At 45.1% G+C, this 21,887-nt stretch overlaps 2 protein-coding genes across 2 annotated transcripts in view; one reads left to right on the top strand and one right to left on the bottom strand.

The window, feature by feature from the left end:
- Positions 1-9,839, bottom strand: part of SUGP1 (SURP and G-patch domain containing 1) — a 31,483-nt gene extending 21,644 nt beyond the window's left edge. Inside the window, exons 1-5 of the mRNA XM_015813460.1 lie at positions 9,781-9,839; positions 6,817-6,988; positions 5,440-5,537; positions 3,878-4,102; positions 481-604 (exon numbers count right to left, since the gene is read on the bottom strand). Coding sequence (XP_015668946.1) covers positions 481-604; positions 3,878-4,102; positions 5,440-5,537; positions 6,817-6,988; positions 9,781-9,805 — 644 coding nt within the window. The 5' untranslated portion in view covers positions 9,806-9,839. The remainder of the gene's footprint in view (positions 1-480; positions 605-3,877; positions 4,103-5,439; positions 5,538-6,816; positions 6,989-9,780) is intronic.
- Positions 9,840-11,106: 1,267 nt separating this feature from the next.
- The window catches only part of MAU2 (MAU2 sister chromatid cohesion factor), a 33,278-nt gene continuing 22,497 nt past the window's right edge, over positions 11,107-21,887 (top strand). The window contains exons 1-6 of the mRNA XM_015813454.1: positions 11,107-11,694; positions 14,829-14,846; positions 15,252-15,317; positions 16,857-16,952; positions 19,746-19,840; positions 20,317-20,344. Of these exons, the coding sequence (XP_015668940.1) occupies positions 11,107-11,694; positions 14,829-14,846; positions 15,252-15,317; positions 16,857-16,952; positions 19,746-19,840; positions 20,317-20,344 (891 nt within the window). The remainder of the gene's footprint in view (positions 11,695-14,828; positions 14,847-15,251; positions 15,318-16,856; positions 16,953-19,745; positions 19,841-20,316; positions 20,345-21,887) is intronic.

Below are 21,887 nucleotides of genomic sequence, written 5' to 3'. Positions count from 1 at the left end.
CTTAGCTCCACAAGGCTGTCTGGAAACAGCGAGGAACCAGCCCCTGCCATGTCGGCCCCGCCCCCTGGGTGCATGCCGGGGAGGTGTCACCCTTTGTGAGGAATGAAGAAATGGACCATCGCCTGGAAGTGGCCAGCAAATGGCCCTCGCCTACTTCACATATCCGGCTTGATGGGCTCTGCCCTGGTCCCACCCCCTTCTGCCAGAGACCCTCAGATCTGTCCCACTCCTGCCCAGGCCCCCACAGGCACCCTTGACGCGAATGTAGAGCTGGCCATGCCCACCCAGTAGGCCACACCCGCTCCATCCACGCCCACCCAGTAGGCCGCACCCACCTGGCCCCCTGAGGGCAACCACAATGCTGATGCGGCCCTCAATGAAATTTGAGTTGACACCCCTGGCCTAGGGCTTTTGGTGATGAGTATGGACCCAATCCCTATCGGGGGAACCCCGCCCAGGGAGAAACAGGAAGCAACCTACGCAAATACTGGGTTATCCTTGCAGTCTTCCAGGGCGACCTTCTCCATTTCTGGGCCCCCTTCGGCCACCACCTTGGCCAGCTTCTCAACGATTCGGCGGGTCCGGATGTCCTCTGGGGGGCAAACTTTAAGCAGGCTGTCAGTACAGGGGGCTCTCTACTCACACACCCAACAGGCACATTACCTCTAAGAGCCATGAGTCGGCAGGGAGAAGGCAGGGTGGGGAATGAGAAGAGGAGGAAATGGAGACATGGTGGACAGCAACGTAAGCCTGACGCTTTTAATCCGGGCAGGGAGAAAGGAAGGTAACGTGGGAAAGAAACGTGGTAAGGCTGAGGTTCATAACATCTTCAGGTTTGGCGCAATAGCTACTAGATTCACCCAGGGCCCACCCGAGGCAGCTTCTGCAACAATAGAACCCAGTGCCAAATCAGATCTTTGATCTGAGCTTGTGAAAGGACAGGGCCTCAGAACCCAGGGCCCCAAAACTTGCAGGGAGAAAGGCTAAAATTCATCACCCTTGAGGAGTCCTTAATAATAATAATAATAATAATAATGATAAAGTTGGAAGGGACCTTGGAGGTCCTTGTTGCTCTCTGAGCTTGGTTGTTTTCTTGAAGACATTTCATTACCCAAACTAAGTAACTTCATCAGGGCTAGTGGTCATCGGTGCTAGAAAACTCCCAAACTCAGAGAGCACCAAGGACCAACCCCCCTCGTTTCAACCCTGAGCTACAAATATTCTCCTTTATTGGTATCATCACCCTTGAACACCTGTGAGAATTATACAAGGAGTTTAATTTCTCAGGTGTCCCAAAGAGAATCTACCAATGAGATAGAAGCTTTGCTATCTGCATTAAGGCAAGGTTGAAGAAACCTGCAACCCCGGTTATTGCTAAATAATTAACTCATAGCATCCCAAGAACAGAACGTGCTGGCTGAGGCTACTGGAATTCAGCCACAGGTTCCCATATACCTTCTGATTTCAGGTAATGGCACTTTGGATTATACAATCCTGTTCTGAAATCCAGGAATGGCCGCCCAGATTAAATGAAGAATGCAATCTTTCCTTGATTCTAGCGAAGTGAACCAAAATCAAATGGGGAAGTCTTGCTTCTCCCCTTGATAGTGCCTAAACTGGCCCACTTTTCCTGGTACAAGTCCAGCTAGAGCTGGCCTTCAACCCTACGTATCTGCCTGGTTGTGGAAGAATGGAATTAAAAGAAATCTAGCTTCTGCTTTTAAGTACTGAAGCTTCCTGTGTCATCTGAATCAGGAATTAGGGTTGATGGAAACTAAGGTTAGTTTAAATATACTGTATCAGCTTCACAATTAGATAAAGCTTGTTTAAAAGTAACGCTGATTAATTTGAACTGACCTGATAAATAGGGGTCAGTTAAAATCTCCTGGTTAGACGCAAGGGAGACGAGATGTCTGATTTGAAGGAATCTAACTGCATCTTAACGTAACATCTGAATGCTATCTGCTATACTCCTATTCTGAATATCTCTCAGAGTTGTCTGTTCAAAAGAACTCATCTTTTTGAGTTGTTGCAATTGTCTTGGACCGAGGAGAAGGCTGCTAGATATCCAAATTGTAATATGTTTTCAAAGCAGATCCGTGGTCAGGGGCACGTTTCATGAAAGCTACACAGTCCTAGCTGTGAAAGTAACCTGGTCTGCCACAAGATACACTGTTCCCTTGCACCATGATGTCAGACTGTTCTGTTAAGCATTACAGAGGGAAAAACTGAAAGAACCAATTTTTCGGTATGATCTGCTGAATAATCAAAAAAGGGTTGGATTCGTACATCATAAAAATAACAATAACTCTTTCCTTGTCCTAGACCAGTGTTTCTCAACCTTGGCAACTTTACGATGTGTGGACTTCAACTCCCAAAATTCTCCAGCTAGCAACGCTAGCTGGAGAATTCTGGGAGTTGAAGTCCACACATCGTAAAGTTGCCAAGGTTGAGAAACACTGTCCTAGACCAAGGGTAGGCAACCTGGGCTCTTTTATGACTCGTGGACTTCAACTCCCAGAATTCCTGAGCCAGCCATGCTGAGGAGAAAGGGAGAGGTTTCCATGCTGAGCCATGCTGGCTCAGGAATTCTGGGAGTTGAAGTCCACGAGTCATAAAAGAGCCCAGGTTGCCTACCCCTGTCCTAGACCTAGGAGCTGTGATGGTGCAGTGGTTAGAATGCAGTATTGCAGGCTAACTCTGCCCACAGCCAGGAGTTTGATCCTCACTGGCTCAAAGTTGACTCAGCCTTCCATCCTTCCAAGGTCAGTAAAATAAGGAGCCAGATTGTTGGGGGGGGGGGGCAAGAGGCTGACTCTGTAAACCGCTTAGAGAGGGCTGTAAAGTCTTATTGCTATCGCTAGATACTCAGTGACCAGGTAGAAATCATTCTTTCTTAGCAATGATATGGAAGCGGTTTGTTACGGCTGTCATAACATTTTAACCTAATTTTTTTTTAAAAAAAAATCACAGTATCCACAAGCTAGTCAGTTTAGCATGTGGCACAGGCCAAGCATACTTAGATGGTTTAGCTTAGTGTAAACCATGGTTGAATTTATCTTAACTATGCTGGCAAACACAACTTATAGGTTGCCATAATGCCTGCCAATGGCCTGATTTATATACCATGTTAACCATGAGGAGGTTGAGCCTTGTGTGATATCTGAACCAGGGATATGGATTAAACTGTACTTAAGGAGGAGCACCCTCACCGTGATTTGAAAATATGGTCTGAGATAAATTTATCCACCGAACATATAATTTAGATCACTGTTTCTCCAACTTGGCCAAACTTTAAAATGGGTGGATTTCAATTCCCAAAATGCATACTGGCTGGGGAATTCTGGGAGTTGAAGTCCACCCATCTTAAAATGTCCAAGGCTAAGAAACATGGATCCAGATTCCAGAGTGTTACTGAAATCTAAACAAGATCTGGTCCCGATTTGTCATTTTGTCCTGCACCAATTCTGTGGCTTAATACGTTGCACAAATATATTCAGTGATTTGAGTATAGGACCTTTTAGCCTACAGCTGTCTTTTGACTTGGGTTACTGAATCACAGTGAAATCATTCCACTTTTTAAATTTCCCTCCCCTTTTCTCTCTGCTATCTTTTCCCACAAAACTACCCTAGCAGGATGCTAATGCATACATCTTGCTCAGCATTTGAGCAAATGTTTTTAGCTCGTAAACAAAACACAGGTCTTTTTTTTAAAAAAAAAAAACCACCTAAGCACTTTTAGCATCTTCTGTTCGATCTATTTTTAAAAAAAACAAAGTGCTGAAGTAATTCAGGGCAGAAGCCTCGCCTGTTTAGGGGTTCCGTGATCACAGATGGCATTACAGAGAAATGGATGACATCCCACCAAGAAACTTACTTTTGATTTCCAGCCATTGCTCATAATCCTCTTCTTCCTCGTCGTCTGGCGACTGGAAAACGCTCAGGCGGTTCGTTACCGGTGTCTGCTTGGAATGCGTGTAGTTTTTGACTTGATTCAACATGCTGCTCACGCTAAGATTGGGACGCTTGCCAGTCAAGGTGGGTTTCTTCACTGTACTTGCAGGGGGAGGATGGGATGTTTCTGTGGAACTGGAAGAAGCACCTATAAAATTGAAGGGTGGGGGGGGAGAGAAGAGATGAAAAAACTGATGTGATACAGCATTAGGAGAATAAGCTACTTCAGATCCCTGCTCAGATCTCTCAAGGATGCCTTAGCCAAGTAATTTTAGTCGCCTTCCATCCCACACATTTACAACATGGAAAGATTGGGGCCTTCCTTCGAGAACAAGATGACCCTGCTGGATCAGCCCCCCCTCCCCCCAAAACCCCCCCTCAAAATCTGGAGTCATGTAGTAGTGCTCAACGAAAGGTATTCCTCAAATTTATCAATGTGGACAAGAGGGCAATTCATCCTCTTTCTCTGTTACTTTGTCCAATCCACTTCTAAAACTAAATGGATTGGTGGTTACCATCACCTCTGATAGGGCCGTATCAATGTGTTCTTTTCTTTTTTTTGCTTGAAAGAAACACACAAAAGGGCTCTGAATAAATAAAAGATGGCATAAAACAGCACTGTACAATGATGACTAGGACTGGGATTGCTGTCGTTAAGTGATGCATTGGTAAAGCGCAGTGCCACGTGACCACATGGCTTAGCAACCGCAGTTCCTACAGTCCCGGTTGCTGTTGTACAAGGCCAGCGTGGGTCTTTAAGCAAGGAAGTCACGTGACCACAATTTCTGACTTCCTGCTGGCTTTCCCATTGACTTTGCTGGTGGGAAACCAACAGGGAACATTGGAAATCACAATCACGTGACTGCAGGGATGCTGCGATAGCTGGAACGTTTGGGGACCAGTTGTAAATCCCCCTCATTCAGTGCCATCACAGTTTTGTAACGGCCCAGAGTCACTTGGGTGAGATGGGCAGTGTAGAAATTTAATACATACCCACCTACCTCTCTGCCTGCACTCTATTTCCAACTTGCTTAGCAGCAGGAAAACATTAGCAGCAAATCTTTCCCTCTTCATTTTCCACATTGGAGACAGCAGTTATGAGTAATGCATAGCCATCTCCCCAAAAGTAACTTCCCAAATAAGTGTGAAACTTAAGTTTTATTTTAAGTATATTGGAAATATTAATTTTTCATTTACAAGAAACAGTTTACTTTTTTCAAATGAAGGTCAATATACGCGTCCCAGGATAATGTTACCGGATCCAATCTGGGTCGGTCACTGGGACCAGAGGTTTAGTCTTCCGAGCTCATGCTGGAGCCCATCTTCAACAGTGTACTTTTGTTTAGTTGCCCATCGTAAGTGCTTGCCTCTTAATCAGGGCGGTTTTTAAACAGGTTCCACGGTGTGAAGAACCTCTTCGGAAAGTCCGATTCTAGATCAACAAGTGTTAATGTGGCAGAACAAAACTAAACCCCTTGCCACTACCTTGTTTTTCCTTCTGTAGCTTCAGGAACTGCTGGAGGAAGCTGCCATCATTAGCAAATTTGTTGGAAACACCACTTTCGCCATCACCGCTATCGTCACTTAAAGGGAAAGTGAGAAAGGATATTAAAAGTTGCAACACAGGATTTATTTATGTTTCTCTATAAGCCCACCCACTCCATCTTCCAGTACTGGGAAAGTGTTTGAGGTGTTGGTTACGACTTTTAAAGGCCTACATGGCATGATCTCAGGATACCATGCTCCTATAGGTTACCTATGGAACTCTTTATCCCATTACTTCAGCCTATCCTACATGGACAGCCACTGAAGATATGTTGCGGACCCCATCAGCTAAATAATTTTGACTGGTGGGGTCATCATCATCATCATCATCATCATCATCATGTTGGAAGGACCTTGGAGGCCATCTAGTCCAACCCCCCTGCTCAGGCAGGAAACCTTATACCATTTCAGACAAATGGCTGTCCAGTCTCCTCCTCTGCCGTTCCTCCACCCTATGGAACATTCTCTCCCCAGAGGGTTGGTAGACACCCCTCCCCCTCCTGGCCTTTTGGAAAGGTTAAAAGATCTGATTCTGCAGCCTTGCTTGGGGATCACATAGGAGCAAGCAGCTAGGGGGCTGGTTAGTGCTTTGAAGGCCCTCCCCACACCTTTTTAACTTTTTCAGTATAGTTTTTAAAATCTTAATCTGTGTTAATTTTAATATTTTAATATTTTAATTATTTTTCTCCCTGTTTGATCATTTGTAAGCTGCCCAGAGTCACCTTATAGGGGAGATGGTAGAATAAACATGTAATAAATAAACTTTTTAATATTATGTTTTAACCATCTTTGTCACACTGCTCACAGTTGCACAGTGAGGGAGACGGGCAGTTTCTGGATGGATGGATGGATGGATGGAGTATGTCACTGATATCTTTTCTTTCTCAGCTAATAGTTGAATCACTCTCATCTGAGGAAAGGCTGACTTGTTAGTTACTAGGTTAGCATAACATGCTAAGCCAAAAGGTGGCTGATTGGTTTATGGCTCTTGCAATTGAGTTAAATCAATAAACCACCATTTGGCACGTTGTGCAAACTCAGCCTATGGGAAACAGGAGACAGTCTCCATATAATCTGAGGGCTCATCCGCATAGGGTAGTTATTGTTCTGCCTCGCAAAAGTTCTCCAATGTTATAGAAAAGTTTCTTTCTCACCACCTTACCCTCTCGGGCCCTTTTACTAATCATACCAAGGGTAAGCAATTACCAATACACAACTCTTCCATCACCAATTCACATTCTTTTCTGTTGCTGACCCCACCACCGCCTGTTTATTACAATTACGTCAGAATGATACTTAAGAGTCAATTCTACATACTCGCTCCCCTGCGAAGCCTGCTGTGCTGGTAAGTGGTTCTGTTTGGCTTGCCGCTCCATCTTGGCTTCGATCTCCCGCTTCTTCTGAGCAATCAGCTTCTCCTGATGGAGGATGTTGACGTTGGTCTTCACTGATTTGGGCATCGCAACTCCAAACCACCGGCTGGCTTTCCCTGGTTAGCAAGAAGAGGGAGCACAGAATCACTTTGCAAGACAAGGCTGGCAGTTGAGGATTTGCTAGGATATAATTGCAAAGGAAGAGAGATCCTAAATGACAAGTTTCTCTTTTCCTTCTACAAATGTAATAAGCACAACATTTAAGGATTAATAGCACTTTGGATTCCATCTCCCAAAAGTGCTATGGTGTGAATGGAGCACCTCCCTGCTTTAAGTTGTTGCATCTGCCAATAATGTTCTAATTTTTATTTTATCTGCTGCTTTTTACTGGATTGTGTTATTTTTGTGCAGCATTTGCATTAGCATTTTAATTTTACTGCATCCAATCTTATAGACCGATATTGTAAATTGCTATATAGAATAACTTAACCTGAAAGTCAATGTAAAATCCCATTAGGTAAATCAAGAATAACTGGATTTCAGGCTAATAAAATATATTTTATGTCTTTTTAAAAATCTAAGAAACTGAGATCTGATCAGAGTATTTTGCCAGAAATTTATTTTGTGCCAGAAATGACCAAGTTTCCTATTCTTCATGGGGGGAAAACTGTTCCTGATCCTGCATACTTTACCTTAGCAGTATAATGAAACCTAGGTGGAACATCACAGAGATGCCATGTTATTCTTACAATTGTTGAAAAATGGGGCATTCATTTGATTCGTTATAAGTCAACTAAGGAGCTTTCCATCAACTAAAGATTTGAATATTCTTTTCTATATTCACATGCGCTGTGCTGCAGCAACTTTATGAACAGTTATTTAGTAGGTGGCTTGTACCACTAATACCCACTTTCAGTGACCAATAAGCTGAAAACCCTTGGCATTATTTATATATTAATTTTTTTACCAGAATAATCAGAACAAAAATAACCTAGAACTAAGGAGAAACTTCCTGACAGAACAATTAACCAGTGGAACAACCTGCCTCCAGAAGCGGTGAATGCTCCAACACTGGAAGTTTTTAAGAAGATATTGGACAGCCATTTGTCTGAAATGGTATAGTTTCCTGCCTGAGCAGGGGGTTGGATTAGATGACATCCAAGATCCCTTCCAACTTTATTATTATTATTGTTATTATTATAACATTAAACATTTAAAAAGACAATTCCCCAGCACAGTGAAACTCCATTTCCTCACCACTGACAATTGAGGAAAACAGTAGTAATAGCAACAATGACCTGATTGCCTACCATAGAAGGATAGGATCCCTTTTACAACATCTGAGGTAGATTAAGCTGAGAGTCCATGAATGGCCTGAAGCCACCCAGTGAATTTAAAGAGCTGAGAATAAATTTGAGTCTGCATCTCTGCAGTCTCCGGCGCTTGTCAGTATGACTTTTCAAGTTACTTAGAATCTACTGAAGTAGCACAGAAATTGCAATAAACAAAAACATGTTAAATAAAACAGACTACACAAACACTTTTCATGTATTAAATCAAGACATAGTTGAATAACAGAATAAGAAAGTTGGAAGGGACCTTGGAGGTCTTCTAGTCCAACCCACTGCTCAGGCAGGAAACCCATTTCAGACATACGGTTGTCCAATTTCTTCTTTAAAACTTCCAGTGTTGGAACATTCACCGCTTCTGGAGGCAGGTTGTTCCACTGGTTAATTGTTCTAACTGTCAGGAAGTTTCTCCTTAGTTCTAGGTTGCTTCTCTCCTTGATTAGTTTCCATCCATTGCTTCTTGTCCTGCCTTCAGGCGCTTTGGAGAATAGCTTGACCCACCTCCTCTTTGTGTCTATGGAAGACTACTATTATGTCATCCCTAGTCCTTCTTTTGGGATCATTTGGTTAATGATCTGTTCCAACTCTGCCCAACAAGATGCTGTTGTGGAATTGCATGGTTTGAATACAATAGCTATGGTTACCCGTAACATTCACCACCTGATACATCAGTGGTTCTCAACCTGTGGGTCGGGACCCCATTTGGGATCGATCGACCATTTTATGGGGGTCGCCAAGCAAGGCTGTCCGCCATTTTTTTTGTCCGCCATTTTTTTTCCCTTTTCCGGCAGGTGCCTTACGTCCCTTGGGCTGGGCCAGCTGGTGGTCGGCCTGCTCTGTCTCTGCCGCTTGCCAGCTACGCCTCGGCCGGCGCAGGGGGCGGAACCACGCATGCGCGGTGCTCCCGGGCAGGGAAAGTCTTCGACTTACGACCGGTTGGGTAGTCCTCGACTTACGACCGGTTTAGTCCTCGACGTACGACCGGTTTAGTCCTCGACTTACGACCGGTTGGGGTCGCGGCATTAAAAAGGTTGAGAACCACTGTGATACATTAACCCTCGTGTCCTCCCTGACTTTCTTTCCTGCCCTCTCGAACCAAAACACTACAAATAATCCCCACAGTGAAGCTGCTCCAATTCCTAGGTCTTTTTTTTATTTCATTTGCTCTCTTCTGCAGCTCCTCCAATCTCGCAATGATATCCGGGGGGGGGGGGGAACCAGCAAATCAGCACACACAAAAATGGCAGGGCAGAAAACGACCACACGGCAAAAACAGACAGAGGAAGACAAGACACCCCCACCCCTTGTCATCGCGCCTGCCTGCCTGCCTGCCCCTGATGGGAACTGTAGTCCAGCACGCACCTGGAAAGCATTCCGACGGGGATGATGGACCCTCGCAACCGTTCATAAGCAGGCCAAAGGCCTACAAAGCCTAGCAAAGGAACCACAACGGACAAAGGGCGTCGTCTGTGTGCAGTTTAAAAGATCGGGATGGGGGGGGGCGGAAACACTTCCCGGGGGGGGAAGGCGGCGCTCCACCTGGGGGGGGGGAGACTCACCTGGCGCATCCTTGCTGCTCTCCATGGCTGCAGGCGGGCCCCTATCGCTTCTCCCACAATGCACTGCGGGCGGGTGCTCACCCGGATGGGCCGGGAGGCAGGGCGGCGCGCTGCATTGTGGGAGAGGAGGAGCACACGCGCGACAGCCACGCAAAGAAAAAGCATGCCGGGTATTGTAGTTCGTAGACCCGCAGCGGCTGGAAAACGATTTCCCGGGGTAGTTTGAGAGTCTCTGGGAGACTATAATGCTACTGTTACAATCCAAATTTCGAGTTTTGTCTTGTCCAGGTATCTTATCCTGCACCAGAGGGCAAGGCAAGAAAGAAAGAATGGATGGAAACTAATCAAGGAGAGAAGCAACCTGGAATTGAGAAACTTCCTACCGGTAAAAGTGAGGACAATTAATCAGTGGCTTGCCTTCAGAAGTTGTGGGCGCTCCATCACTGGAGGCTTTTAAGAAGATACTGAACAGCCACTTGTCTGAATTGGTATTGGCTAGGGTCTCCTGCTTGAGCTGGGGGCTGGACTAGAAGACCTCCCAGGTCCCTTCCAGCTCTATTCTGTCACATACCCGTCAGCCGCTGTGTGGCACCGGCAAGAGGGAAAAAAATCGAGTAGTTCTCACGAGACTTGATAACCGGCCGCAAAACTTCCCTTCAGCTGCTCTGAGCTTGACGAACTATATTTCTCATGATGCAAAGGGGATTAAAGGCCACTATTATTAAAGAGTGCCACATTTTTATTTTAAAATGTGCGCCCCCCTCTCAGGTGGCCCTTTTCGAAATGACTTCCTCTGATCAAAAACATCACTCTTCATAACCATAAGAATCAAAGATCCAAGACTTTAAACATTATAAGCATTATAAAGCGAATGAGCGAACGCTCTCTTCATTATTTGCTGTAAAACTAAAGTATGCACTTTTTTTTATTAACAGCCTTAAATCTGCAACACGCTTTTGGAAATTAAGGACCGGTGAAGTGGATGGAAATGGACAGGCAATCCTATGGGGGTGCAAGGTGTACTTTGGTTTCATACACATTATTTTTTCAACGGAAAAACAGAGATCTAGAAAGGGGAGGATCTGTTTCCTGACCTGGGAAGGAGAAGTGGGATAAAGATTTCCCCGGAGCGTAGGATTCTTTGTCTCCCAACTCAAGTCTCTCCAAGCGGGATGGGGGTGTGTGTGTGTGACATAAGCTACCACCGTTTCCAGGACTCGCTTTCCCATCAAGCATTGCGAAGGCCGCGCCTGCGCAGTGAGTCTCTCAATTCCGCCTCGCAGCGCTCTCCCGTTGCCTCCCGGTCCTTACGGAGGCCAAGCCAAGATGGCCGCCGTCGGGGCGTCGGGCGGCTCGACGGCGACGGCGGGCAACGGGGGCGGAGCGCAGGCTTCATCCTCCTCCTCCGCCGCGACCACCACGACGGCTCCGGCGTCTTCCTCCGCTCCGGCGTCGTCCTCCGCAGCCGGGGGAGCAGCAGCGGCAGCAGCTTCAGCCGCTTCGTCCGTAGCAGGACCCCAGCCCGCGGTGGGAGGGAGCGCCGGGCCCGGCTCGGGGGCGGCGCAACAGGCGGTGGTGCCCGGCGGGGCTGAGGCCACGGCAGGAGGGGGCGGCGGCGGCGGCGGCGGCGGCTCCGCTGGTTCCTCGTCGTCGGCGTCCTCCGCGTCCGGGGCCGGCGGCGCTCCGGTGTCGTCGGGGGCGTCCGAGTCGTGGTACGTGGCGCTGCTGGGCTTGGCCGAGCACTTCCGCACCTCTAGCCCGCCCAAGGTGCGGCTCTGCGTCCACTGCCTCCAGGCCGTGCTGCCCCGCAAGCCCCCCGCTCGGGTCGAAGCCCGCACCCACCTCCAGCTCGGCTCCGTCCTCTACCACCACACGCGCAACGGAGAGCAGGCCCGCGGGCACCTGGAGAAAGCGGTGCGTCCCGGGGACTGGGAAGGGGAGCGGGGTGACCGGCGCCCCCTTCATACGGCCGGAGGGAGGGAGGGCGGGCGGGCTGCCACGCTTGTCTACACGTGTGTGCATGTGGTCCCAGACAGGGAAGCACAGGTAGTCCTCGACTTACGACCACAAGTGAGCCCCAAACTTCTGCGGCTAAGTGAGACGTTTGTTAAGTGAACTCTGTCCCATTTTACCACCTTTCTTGCTACATTTGTTAAGTGAACCCCTTCGGTTGTTAATTTAGTATCAGGGTTGCTAAGTGAATCCGGCTTCCCCATGGACTTGGCTTGTCAGAAGGTCGCAAAAGTTGATCACATGACCCCAGGACACTGCAGCTGTCATAAGCTGTCATTCAGTTGCCAAGCATCTGAAGTTTGATCACGTGACCATGGGAATGCTGCACTGGTCATAAGTCGCTTTTTTTCAATGCTGCTGTAACTTTGAACGGTCACTAATGACTAAGGACTACCTGCATTTGTATAGCCAGACTTGTACAATTTCCTGATGGTGAGAACACTTAACAAGTGGGACAACTTGCCTCCAGAAGTTGTGGGTGCTCCATCACTGGAGGCTTTTAAGAAGAGACTGGACAGTCATTTGTCTGAAATGGTATAGAGTCTCCTGCATCCGCAGGGGTTGGACTAGAAGACCTCCAAGGTCCCTTCCAACTCTCTTATTCCGTGCAGGCCATCTCAGAGCTGAAACTGCTGCTGTCCAGATGTGCTGGACTTTCTCAGTCGTGGCCTCAGAGTGTGCAATAGTTTCTCCTGAAGCTCATTGACTGCCCATTGTAGCATTTCCTATCCTCTTCCCCTGGGTCTTCCACCCTGCAGGTGAAGATGCTAGTTCCGTTCATGTTTTGATTCTGTTTTTCTTTTTATTCCTGTCCCTGACTTTAAAAATATTTCTTTTCTCATTAGATTTTTATCTTCCCCTTTGATCAGGAGTGCAAGGTTTTATATTTAGCACTCCTTTCTCCTGCTTTTCCATTGAATGAGAAATATGTTACTGTTGTGGACTGCTACTAAACTTTTGCTCGTGCTGCATTTGAGATTATTATTAAGAGGCTTTGAGAATTCGAGTAACAAACGTGACATATTTTAACTGGGAGTGATGTTGATTGTAGAGCAACACATCTGGAAGATATCAGGTTGGGCAAGACAGTTCAAAATGAATCTGGCTTAGTGTTGATTGCTGCATAAAAAGAAAACCCTAAGGAAGATTGTACAGTTTCTCTATTGTGCCACATATTGCTACATTGTTATAAACGGATGAGTTTGAGGTACAAAATGTTTTTCATTTTTTTTGTCTACATGCATAACTGGATAGATTTTTAAGGCAGTTGTACAATAAACAAAAAAGAGGTTATAGCTAAAAAAAAAAATTTCTAGGTATTACCAAAGGAGGCAGGAGCTTCTCCAAAAAGTCTGGTGGAAGAGAATGCACAGGTCTTAAATTCAGACATTTGAAATAAGACAAGAATGGAGTTGAAAAGAAAAGAAAATAATTTTTCTAGGAATAAAAGAGGGAAAATAAGTAGGAACACAGGAACTTTGTTTGTACAGGTAGTCCTCAACTTACAACAGTTCATTTAGTGACCCTTCAAAGTTACAATGGAACTGGAAAAAAGTGACTTATGACCATTTTTTCACATGACTTTTCTAGCATCCCCATGATCATGTTATCAGAATTCAAATGCTTGGCAACTGATTCATATTTATGACTGCTGCTGTGTCCCAAGATCATGTGATCATCTTTTGCTACGCAACATCAATGGGGGAACCAGATTCGCTTAACAACTGTGTTACCAACTTATCAACTGTAGTGATTCACTTAGAAAGGTCGTAAAATGGGGCAAAACTCACTTAACAAATGTCTCACTTAACAACAGAAATGTTGGGCTCAGTTGTGGTCAAAAGTCGAGGACTGCCTGTACTGAAATCAGACATCCATCTTGCATTGTAAGGTAACAATGGGAAGGGATCCCATTTCAGCCTCAGGGCTACATTTCCTCCTGGATAAGGTGGCAAATGGCAGCAGTGGGCAGAATCCGTGTTCACAGTCTCAGAAACATTAGAGAAAGCTGATAGCCTCTCCTCCCAGAGCAGTTTGTAGCAGCATTCCTGCCTTCCACTCTCTCAGTTGTTTTCCAGCAATCAGCTGGAAGAGGAAAAAAAATAAGGAGAAAATCCAGGTAAATATGTGTGTGCGTTGGCCTGCAGACATCTGGTCCAGCTAATTTCCCATTCATAGTTTACACAGATTAGCAATGATTTTTCTGAATCAAGCCTGTCCACCCAACATGGGAGTTTCCAGAATTTGAATATATTGAGGCTTATATAGCCCCTTAAACAGATACAACATTTTAAGAGTGAACTTCAGGAGACATAGGAAAAATGAAAAATGACTATTTCAAGGAACAAAAGAATAAGTATTTCAAGAGGATGGTGAGGGTAAAGTTCGGATGAACAAGAATTGGTCTTTTCTAGGTTTTGAGACTGCGGGAAGAGTTCAGTTTGGCAGGAAAGGAAAGGACAGTGCAGCACTGACACTTCACTGTGTCTTGACTGGCCATAAGTCATAATAAAAATTATTTGTTCATTTCTTGTATTTCAGAAATAACATTATTAACCGTTCCCTTTAGAGCAGTGGTGGCGAACCTATGGCACGGGTGCCAGAGGCGGCACTCAGAGCCCTCTCTGTGGGCACACGCCGTCGCCCCAGTCCTAGGCCTTCAGCTCGGTTTTATAAAACCTTTTCGCTTTAGGCCTCCGCCACCATGTGCAAAAAAAAAAAAAAAAAAGGTTCAATCAGTCAATTTCAACTTCTCCCAGGGAAAAAAAAGATCTTGCAAAGTTGGAATTGATTGATTGAACTTTTTAGTCCCACCCAGTCTGCTGTTACCACTGCAGCCACGCCCACCCAATGGGCCACGCCCACCCAATGGGCCACACCCACCCGACACTCGACGATGCATAAGCGGGTTTTGGGTTGCAGTTTGGGCACTCAGCCTCTAAAAGGTTCGCCATCACTGCCTTTAGAGATTGCTATAAATTCCATGGGAACGGGATTTCAGGAATTGCTAATTTCTCTCTCTCTTCTTTTTACAGTGGCTGATATCACAACAAGTATCCTTTTTCCTGGTCTCATGAAAACTGGAATGATCAATTATCAGTTAAACTTGTTTTGAAAGTTAACACCAACTTGACCTGCTTGCCTGCTGCTCATGCAAGTGGGGATGCACGCACTCACCCACCTCTTCTGCGGCTTGGTTCCGAAGGCCTCAAGCCCTGGTAGAGGCCACGGCCCAGGGATTTAAACATTTTAGGGCCTAAATTTGCTGAAATTATTCAAGCAGGCTGGAAAGGGGGGGGTGGCATTACAGACAAGAGCACTGAGCAGTTATAGAGAGTGTAGTTTCGGTACCTGGCACGTCCTGCATTAAACACAGCACTGGATCTTTTCCAATTAAAAATGTCTATTGTTTTAACTTTTAACAGAAAGTGTTATTAGCTTAACATGGACACTACCAGATTCCGCAGTTTGAGGATGTCAAATTTGAAGCTGCCAGCCTCCTGTCTGAGTTGTACTGTCAAGAGGTAAGAAGGGCATCTTTTCTGTGCATTTCTTTAAATGCCAATATTTAATGGGTTTGATACACAAAGAATATATGAAACTTTCATTCATACAAAATAAGAGCTAAGACGTTTTATCAATCTTTGTTACCTGGCTTATTTGCATGTCAGTAGCACTTCCGCTAAAAGGAACTGAGCTTTGATTATGTTTTTTATTTTGATATTTCAAGTTGATGCAACCAATAGCAATTTATATATCACCCTATAGTGCAGGGGTAGACAACCTTGGCTCTTTTATGACTTGTGGACTTCAACTCCCAGAATTCCTGAGCCAGCCATGCTGAGGGGACAGGGAGCGGTTTCCAAGCTGAGCCATGCTGGCTCAGGAATTCTGGGAGTTGAAGTCCACGAGTCATAAAAGAGCCAAGGTTGCCTACCCCTGCTATAGTGTCTTTACAGCACTCTCTGGGTGGTTTACAACGTCGGCCTATTGCCCCCAACAATCTAACTCCTCATTTTACCGACCTTGGAAAGATGGAAGGCTGAGTGTCAACCTTGAGCCGGTCAGGATCAAACTCCTGAGTGTGGGCAGAGTTAGCCTGCAATACTGCATTCTAACCACTGCGCCACCACGGCTCCTAACTTCTAACAAGTAGAATTAACATCTTGGTGCCCCTTTTGGGGAGCTTCTAGGTGTTAGGAGTTCAGAAGCAGATGTAAGTTTGTGTGAATGCACAACAACTCTCATAGAGTTTCCAGTCATCCATCTGTACTGACGGTCCTTCTCTAGAAAGGCAAAACAATCCACCCAGTGCATCTGTCTGGAATGCATTTAACTGCAGATACCATGGACTGAATCCCTTTGCTGACTAATAAGTGCTTTGCTCCCGATCTTTAAACCTCTTCACACAGGTTTTGTTATGGTTCCGACATATGAAACTCTTCAAAGAACTTGGAGGCATTGTTTACCTTAAAGAATCTTTATTCGAGTAGCAACACATAGGCACATACATAGTCCAAGCCAAAATCTGGCTTCTCCTCCCCTGAACACATAGTATCAAAGCACAGTTCCCTCCTCTAACTAACAGTCATAAATCACATTCTCCAATTAGTTTGAAATGCTGGCTTTCCGCCCAGTTCTTCATCCCGCCATGTCTTATCATCTCTTATTACAAACGGCTTTGGTTCTCACCATTATACAGTATTGTTTTGTCTAACTAATCTCCCATGCACATTCCTCTTCCTCCCCCCCCCATCCTCTAATTCTAACTCTAAAAGTAAAACTTAAAGTAAAGGAAAATGGATGCATCTCCATATGTTGTCAAAGCAAGAACATCCGATGTTAGCAGCATTGACAGGTTTTACAGAAATGTATTCGCTAAAATATGTTTTGGAGAAAAGTGTGTCATTTCTGCAAAATTGCGCACCCTCCCATTAATAGAACGGTGTTCCATTTGCTTTACAAGACATGACTTTTTCTGATTGACTTTGTGTTTGAGTCCTCCTCCTCCTCCTCTTCCATCTCTGTATGATAATCTGATTTTTATTGTCCATACTTTTCAGAATTCTGTTGACACAGCAAAGCCCCTGCTGCGTAAAGCCATCCAGATTTCACAACAGACTCCTTACTGGCACTGTCGCCTTCTTTTTCAGCTTGCGGTAAGCTCAATTTCACTCTTCTCAAATGGTTTAAATTATAGCTAGTCCTCGCTTAACAAACTTAGTTGGGACTGGAATTTCCATCACTAAGTGAAGTGGTTATTAGGTTAAAGATTGTGTGACTCCACTACTTAGTGACAGGCGTTAATGGTAGTCCCGGTTGCAGGTTTTAGGTGAGGACCTCACACTTCGGCCCTGCTGTGGTGGCCTCTGCTTCAACTCCCCTCACCCACTTATCCCTCCTCATTGTTGCTCTTTTGGCCACCCTGCTCTCCACTGCCTTCTGCTCCTGTTGTCCTCCACTGCCCTCAGCCGACCTTATGGCCTTCCTCTTCCCATGGGTGATGAGATGCACCCTGCCAAGGCAACTGCTGGTGCATACTGTGGTTGTAAATGTGGACAGATTGCCAGGCATCCAAACTTTGATGATAGGACCATGTGGACGCTGCCGCAGCTGTAACTTTGAGGACTGGATGTAACTACCATTTGTTCAGTACTATTGTGACTTCGAATGGTCGCTGAGCCCATGGTTGTTAAGCGAGGACTACCTGTATGAAAAACAGCATAGAGTTTGGGGGGATTCTGCAGTATTTATAGATATGAGAGGGAAACACGTAAGAGAGATTCTGCGGTGTTAAAAGCTGCAAGGTTGAAGTTGCCACTGAGACGGAGAGTCTGACCGTTGACCAGCAGAAGATAAAGCAAGCAAGACTGCACTCGGCTCTGTAAATTAGTGTTACTACTTTTTTAAAAAAAATTCTGTAGCCTTACGGGGGATGCCCAAAGCTGTTCATGAGACAGTAATAAAGAAAGCCTTCAAGAAAGGTGCAAAAAATCCAGCACTGTTTATAAATAGTAAATACAAAAAGTGAAACAAGATTCAGTGGCAGAGCTATGAATAGAATGGAAGAAAAGCAGTAGAAGAGAATTTAAAAGAGAGCTTGCTTCTGAAGTAGTTATTCCACAAATGCCTAGAAAGAAGCCAAGTCGTCTTTTAATTCCCGAAAGAATTACCGCATGGAGACCTTCTAAACCAGTGGTTCTCAACCTTTTTAATGCCGCGACCCCCAACCGGTCGTAAGTCGAGAACTAAACCGGTCGTAAGTCGAGGACTAAACCGGTTGTAAGTCGAGGATTAAACCGGTCGTAAGTCGAGGACTACCCAACCGGTCGTAAGTCGAGTATTTTCCCTGCCCGGGAGCACCGCGCATGCGTGGTTCCGCCCCCTGCACTGGCCGAGGCGTAGCTGGCAAGCGGCAGAGACGGAGCAGGCCGACTACCAGCTGGCCCAGCTCAAGGGAGGTAAGGCACACGCCGGAAAAGGGGAAAAAAAATGGCAGACAGCCTTGCTTGGCGACCCCCGTGAAATGGTCGATCGACCCCAAATAGGGTCGCGACCCATAGGTTGAGAACCGCTGTTCTAAACTGATCTTAGGAAAATGTTCTGTAACTGGGATACCTTGTCCTTTGGTGCAAAGTTTCATAAGTGAGCAAGTGAGTGGTGGTGTCATGGTTCCGACAGATGAGGCATTGTTTACCTTAAAGAATCTTTATTCAAGTGGCTTCGGTGAAAGCCAAAATCTGGATTCTCCTCTCCTGAGCACATAGTATCAAAGCACAATTCTCTCCTCTAATTAACAGTCATAAATCACATTCTCCAATTAGTTTGAAATGCAGGCTTTCCCTCCTTTACTCCAACCCTGGCCATTTCTTATCATCTCTTATTTCAAAAGTCCTGAGTTCACACACTATTACAATATTGTTATGTCTAACTAACTCCCATCACATTCTTCCTCCTCTCCCAGTATCATCTAATTCTAAGAGTAAAGCATAAGAAAGAAAAAGGCTGCATCTCCATATGTTGTCAAAGCAAGAACATCCAATGTTAGCACCGTTGACAGGTGGTTTATAAGCTCAGTTCTAAGTATTGAAGCAATTTCCTCATAGTGGGTCAAAATAAACAATGCTGCGGCTGCAGCATTGCAACCCAACCCCTACCCCTTTGTCCAGGTATATAGTGCCAGCACACAGACAAAAGGGGAGGGAAGTTTTATTACAGTGCTGTGTCCACCATCCTGCCTGTCTTAAGATCCACCCACCTTACAGACTTTGGTCTGTGAGAGAAAGGTACGTGGGGCGTTCTTGAAGAGGTCAGTTAAACTAGTGACTTTTTCCTTTGGGGTACCAGTGCTTAATGGAAAACAAAAGGGGTTTGTGGCATCAACATCCACAGAGCAGGGGTGTGTCAAACTCGCAACATCACGTGATGTGCCACGACGTATCGCGACTTTTTTTCCATTGCCGGCAATGGGGTGGGTGCGGTTTCGGCATGACGCATCCGGCCTGTGGGCCGGCAATTTGACACCCCTGCCTTAGAGGTTTGCGAAACCTTGAAACATTTTGAGATTGGAAAGTCTTGTTGAAAATTTATTTATTTGAATCCTACTTTATTATTTTTAAAAATAAAGGCATTCAACATATGCAGCACACCTTCATCCTCCTCACCTGTGAGGTGAGCTAGATTGAAAGAAAGTGACTAGCCCAAGGTTATCCAGCCGCCTTTCATGACTAAGGCAGGATTTGAACTCACGGTCTCCCGGTTTCTAGCTTGGTAATAATAATAATAATAAAAAACCCTTTATTATCAAAGTATAACATGTATACGGTGAAATTGGCTGAGCCTTCACCACCAATAGACCACACTCAAAATCGCAAATTTTTGGCTGTCTGGACTCTGGACCATTTCAGAGCCATTTCAAGCTCACGTGTGTCCCTCTGTGTATTCCCCACTAGCAACTTCACACGCTTGAGAAAGATTTGGTATCCGCCTGCGACCTTTTGGGAGTTGGAGCAGAATACGCCCGCGTGGTAGGATCAGAATATACAAGGTGGGTGGATTTTTGAAAAGGGAAGCAGGGAAAGGGAAAAAGTGAACAGAGTAACGAAGCATGTTTCTGTAGTCTTTTGCAGACTGAAATGTTTTTAAAAGATTTTATTAAAGTTTATCTTAATGTAAAATTCCAAGGAAAGTTAAAGGCAATAGGAAAAATGCGAAAGGAAAAAGAAGGGGGAAAAGATGTGAAGGGAAGGGAAAAGGAAAAAAAAGCAGTGACTTCCACCTTTTTTTGGTGCAGTAATTGCAAAGTCAAATTACAGCCTCAACTTTTTAGTTTCATATAATTAGTAACTTAGTCATTTATATAGTAACAGCAAAGTAAACATGAAAAGTTACAGTTTCATTCCCCCCCCCCAAATATTTTTGATGCAGTTTTAGATATGGGAATTCGAGGCAAAATGAGAATACATTGTATTTCTGGGAGATCTCTACAGTGTTAGAATCTTAATAACTTTCCTTTTTTTTCAGAGCACTGTTTCTACTAAGCAAAGGCATGGTAAGTTTTCTGGGGCTTAGACAAAAGAATATTTTACTTATATATTACTTTAAAATCTGCAGTCTTGGTTTGTTTTCCTTATAAAAGCAATGAACAATAAATAGATTTTGATCTTGTAGACCAGAGTTCTCAAACTTGACAACTTCAACTCCCAGAATCCTCTAGTCAGCATGCTGGCTGGGGAATTCTGGGAATTGAAGTCTACACATCTTCAAGTTGCTGAGATTGAGAAGCACTGATCTAGACTATTGATAGACATCTGCTGGAATGAGTAACAACATTGTGCTAACCCACACATCATTTCAAACGTGTGACTACCCTACCTACGTTTTATATGCAGTCTAATTCATATCCATGTGGAAACTTCTTGAGAACTTTTTAAATGCTATGGAGAGTTTTAGAGAAGCAAACATGAAAAGGTAAGTTTGTTGGTTTGGAATTATTAAGATTCCATGAAGGTAGGATTTGGGAAGGTGATAATTACACTTCTGCTTGTTGCTGCCTTTTTTATCCATAGTGCCGGACTAAGCCAATCTCAGATTAATTTAGCAAATACGTTTTATAATGTGTGGGTTAATTAGGCTTGCATCTGTTAAACAAAGGGTGGCTAGTTTTGGAGTGGCTAGATCAGGGGTAGGCAACCTTGGCTCTTTTATGACTCGTGGACTTCAACTCCCAGAATTCCTGAGCCAGCCATGCTGAGGGGAAAGGGAGAGGTTTCCAAGCTGAGCCATGCTGGCTCAGGAATTCTGGGAGTTGAAGTCCATGAGTCATAAAAGAGCCAAGGTTGCCTACCCCTGGGCTAGAGGCTGCATTTAACTGCTTCAGAGAACAGGTGACTTGTAGGTTAAGTAATGGGATAAAATGTGTAGGACTCTACCTTGCATATAATTTTGAAAATATTTTTTCTGGGGGGGTTTTCGGACGTTTGTTTTTTTAGGTCATCTTTAAAATTTTCTAGACTACTTAAAGACTTAAGTTACAGTTTATATACATTCTGCTTCAGAATGATAGGAAGTCACACTGCTGGTTTGGAACAACTGTGCTGTGAGTTTTTAATAGCGCAAACAGAAAGGTCCCTGGAAGCCACAACAAGGTGTAGATCTTGGGTCTCCAAACTGGTCCATTTTCAGACTTGTGGATTTCAACTCCCAGAATTCCTCAGCCAGCCTGGCTGGCTGAGGAATTCTGGGAGTTGAAGTCCACAAGTCTGAAAGTGGACCAGTTTGGAGATGCTTGGTGTAGATTGTCTTCTCATTTCTTAAATGATCCTGAGAATAACAGAGATGGACCCCCAGGGACTGAATCAGAGTTAGAAAGTGTCGTTTAAAGCTCTAAAATGAGTAAAATCAGGGCTTTTTTTCAGCCGGAACGCGGCGGAACCGCGTTCCGGCACCTTTTTCCGGGCCGGCCGCACCGGAAATAGCCCCTCCCACACCGGAAATAGCCCCTCCCAAATTTTACTTGCATTCCTGTTCTCTAAAGGGGCGGTCCTAGGGTTTGATGAGGGCGTGGCCAGGTTTGAGTTCCGCCACCTTTTCTC

Source organism: Protobothrops mucrosquamatus, unplaced genomic scaffold, assembly GCF_001527695.2.
Source record: "Protobothrops mucrosquamatus isolate PMUCROS unplaced genomic scaffold, P.Mucros_1.0 scaffold157, whole genome shotgun sequence".
In the NCBI taxonomy this organism is placed as follows: Eukaryota; Metazoa; Chordata; class Lepidosauria; order Squamata; family Viperidae; genus Protobothrops; species Protobothrops mucrosquamatus.
Note: the sequence above shows the minus strand (reverse complement) of the source record. Positions and strands in the feature narration are given on the sequence as shown.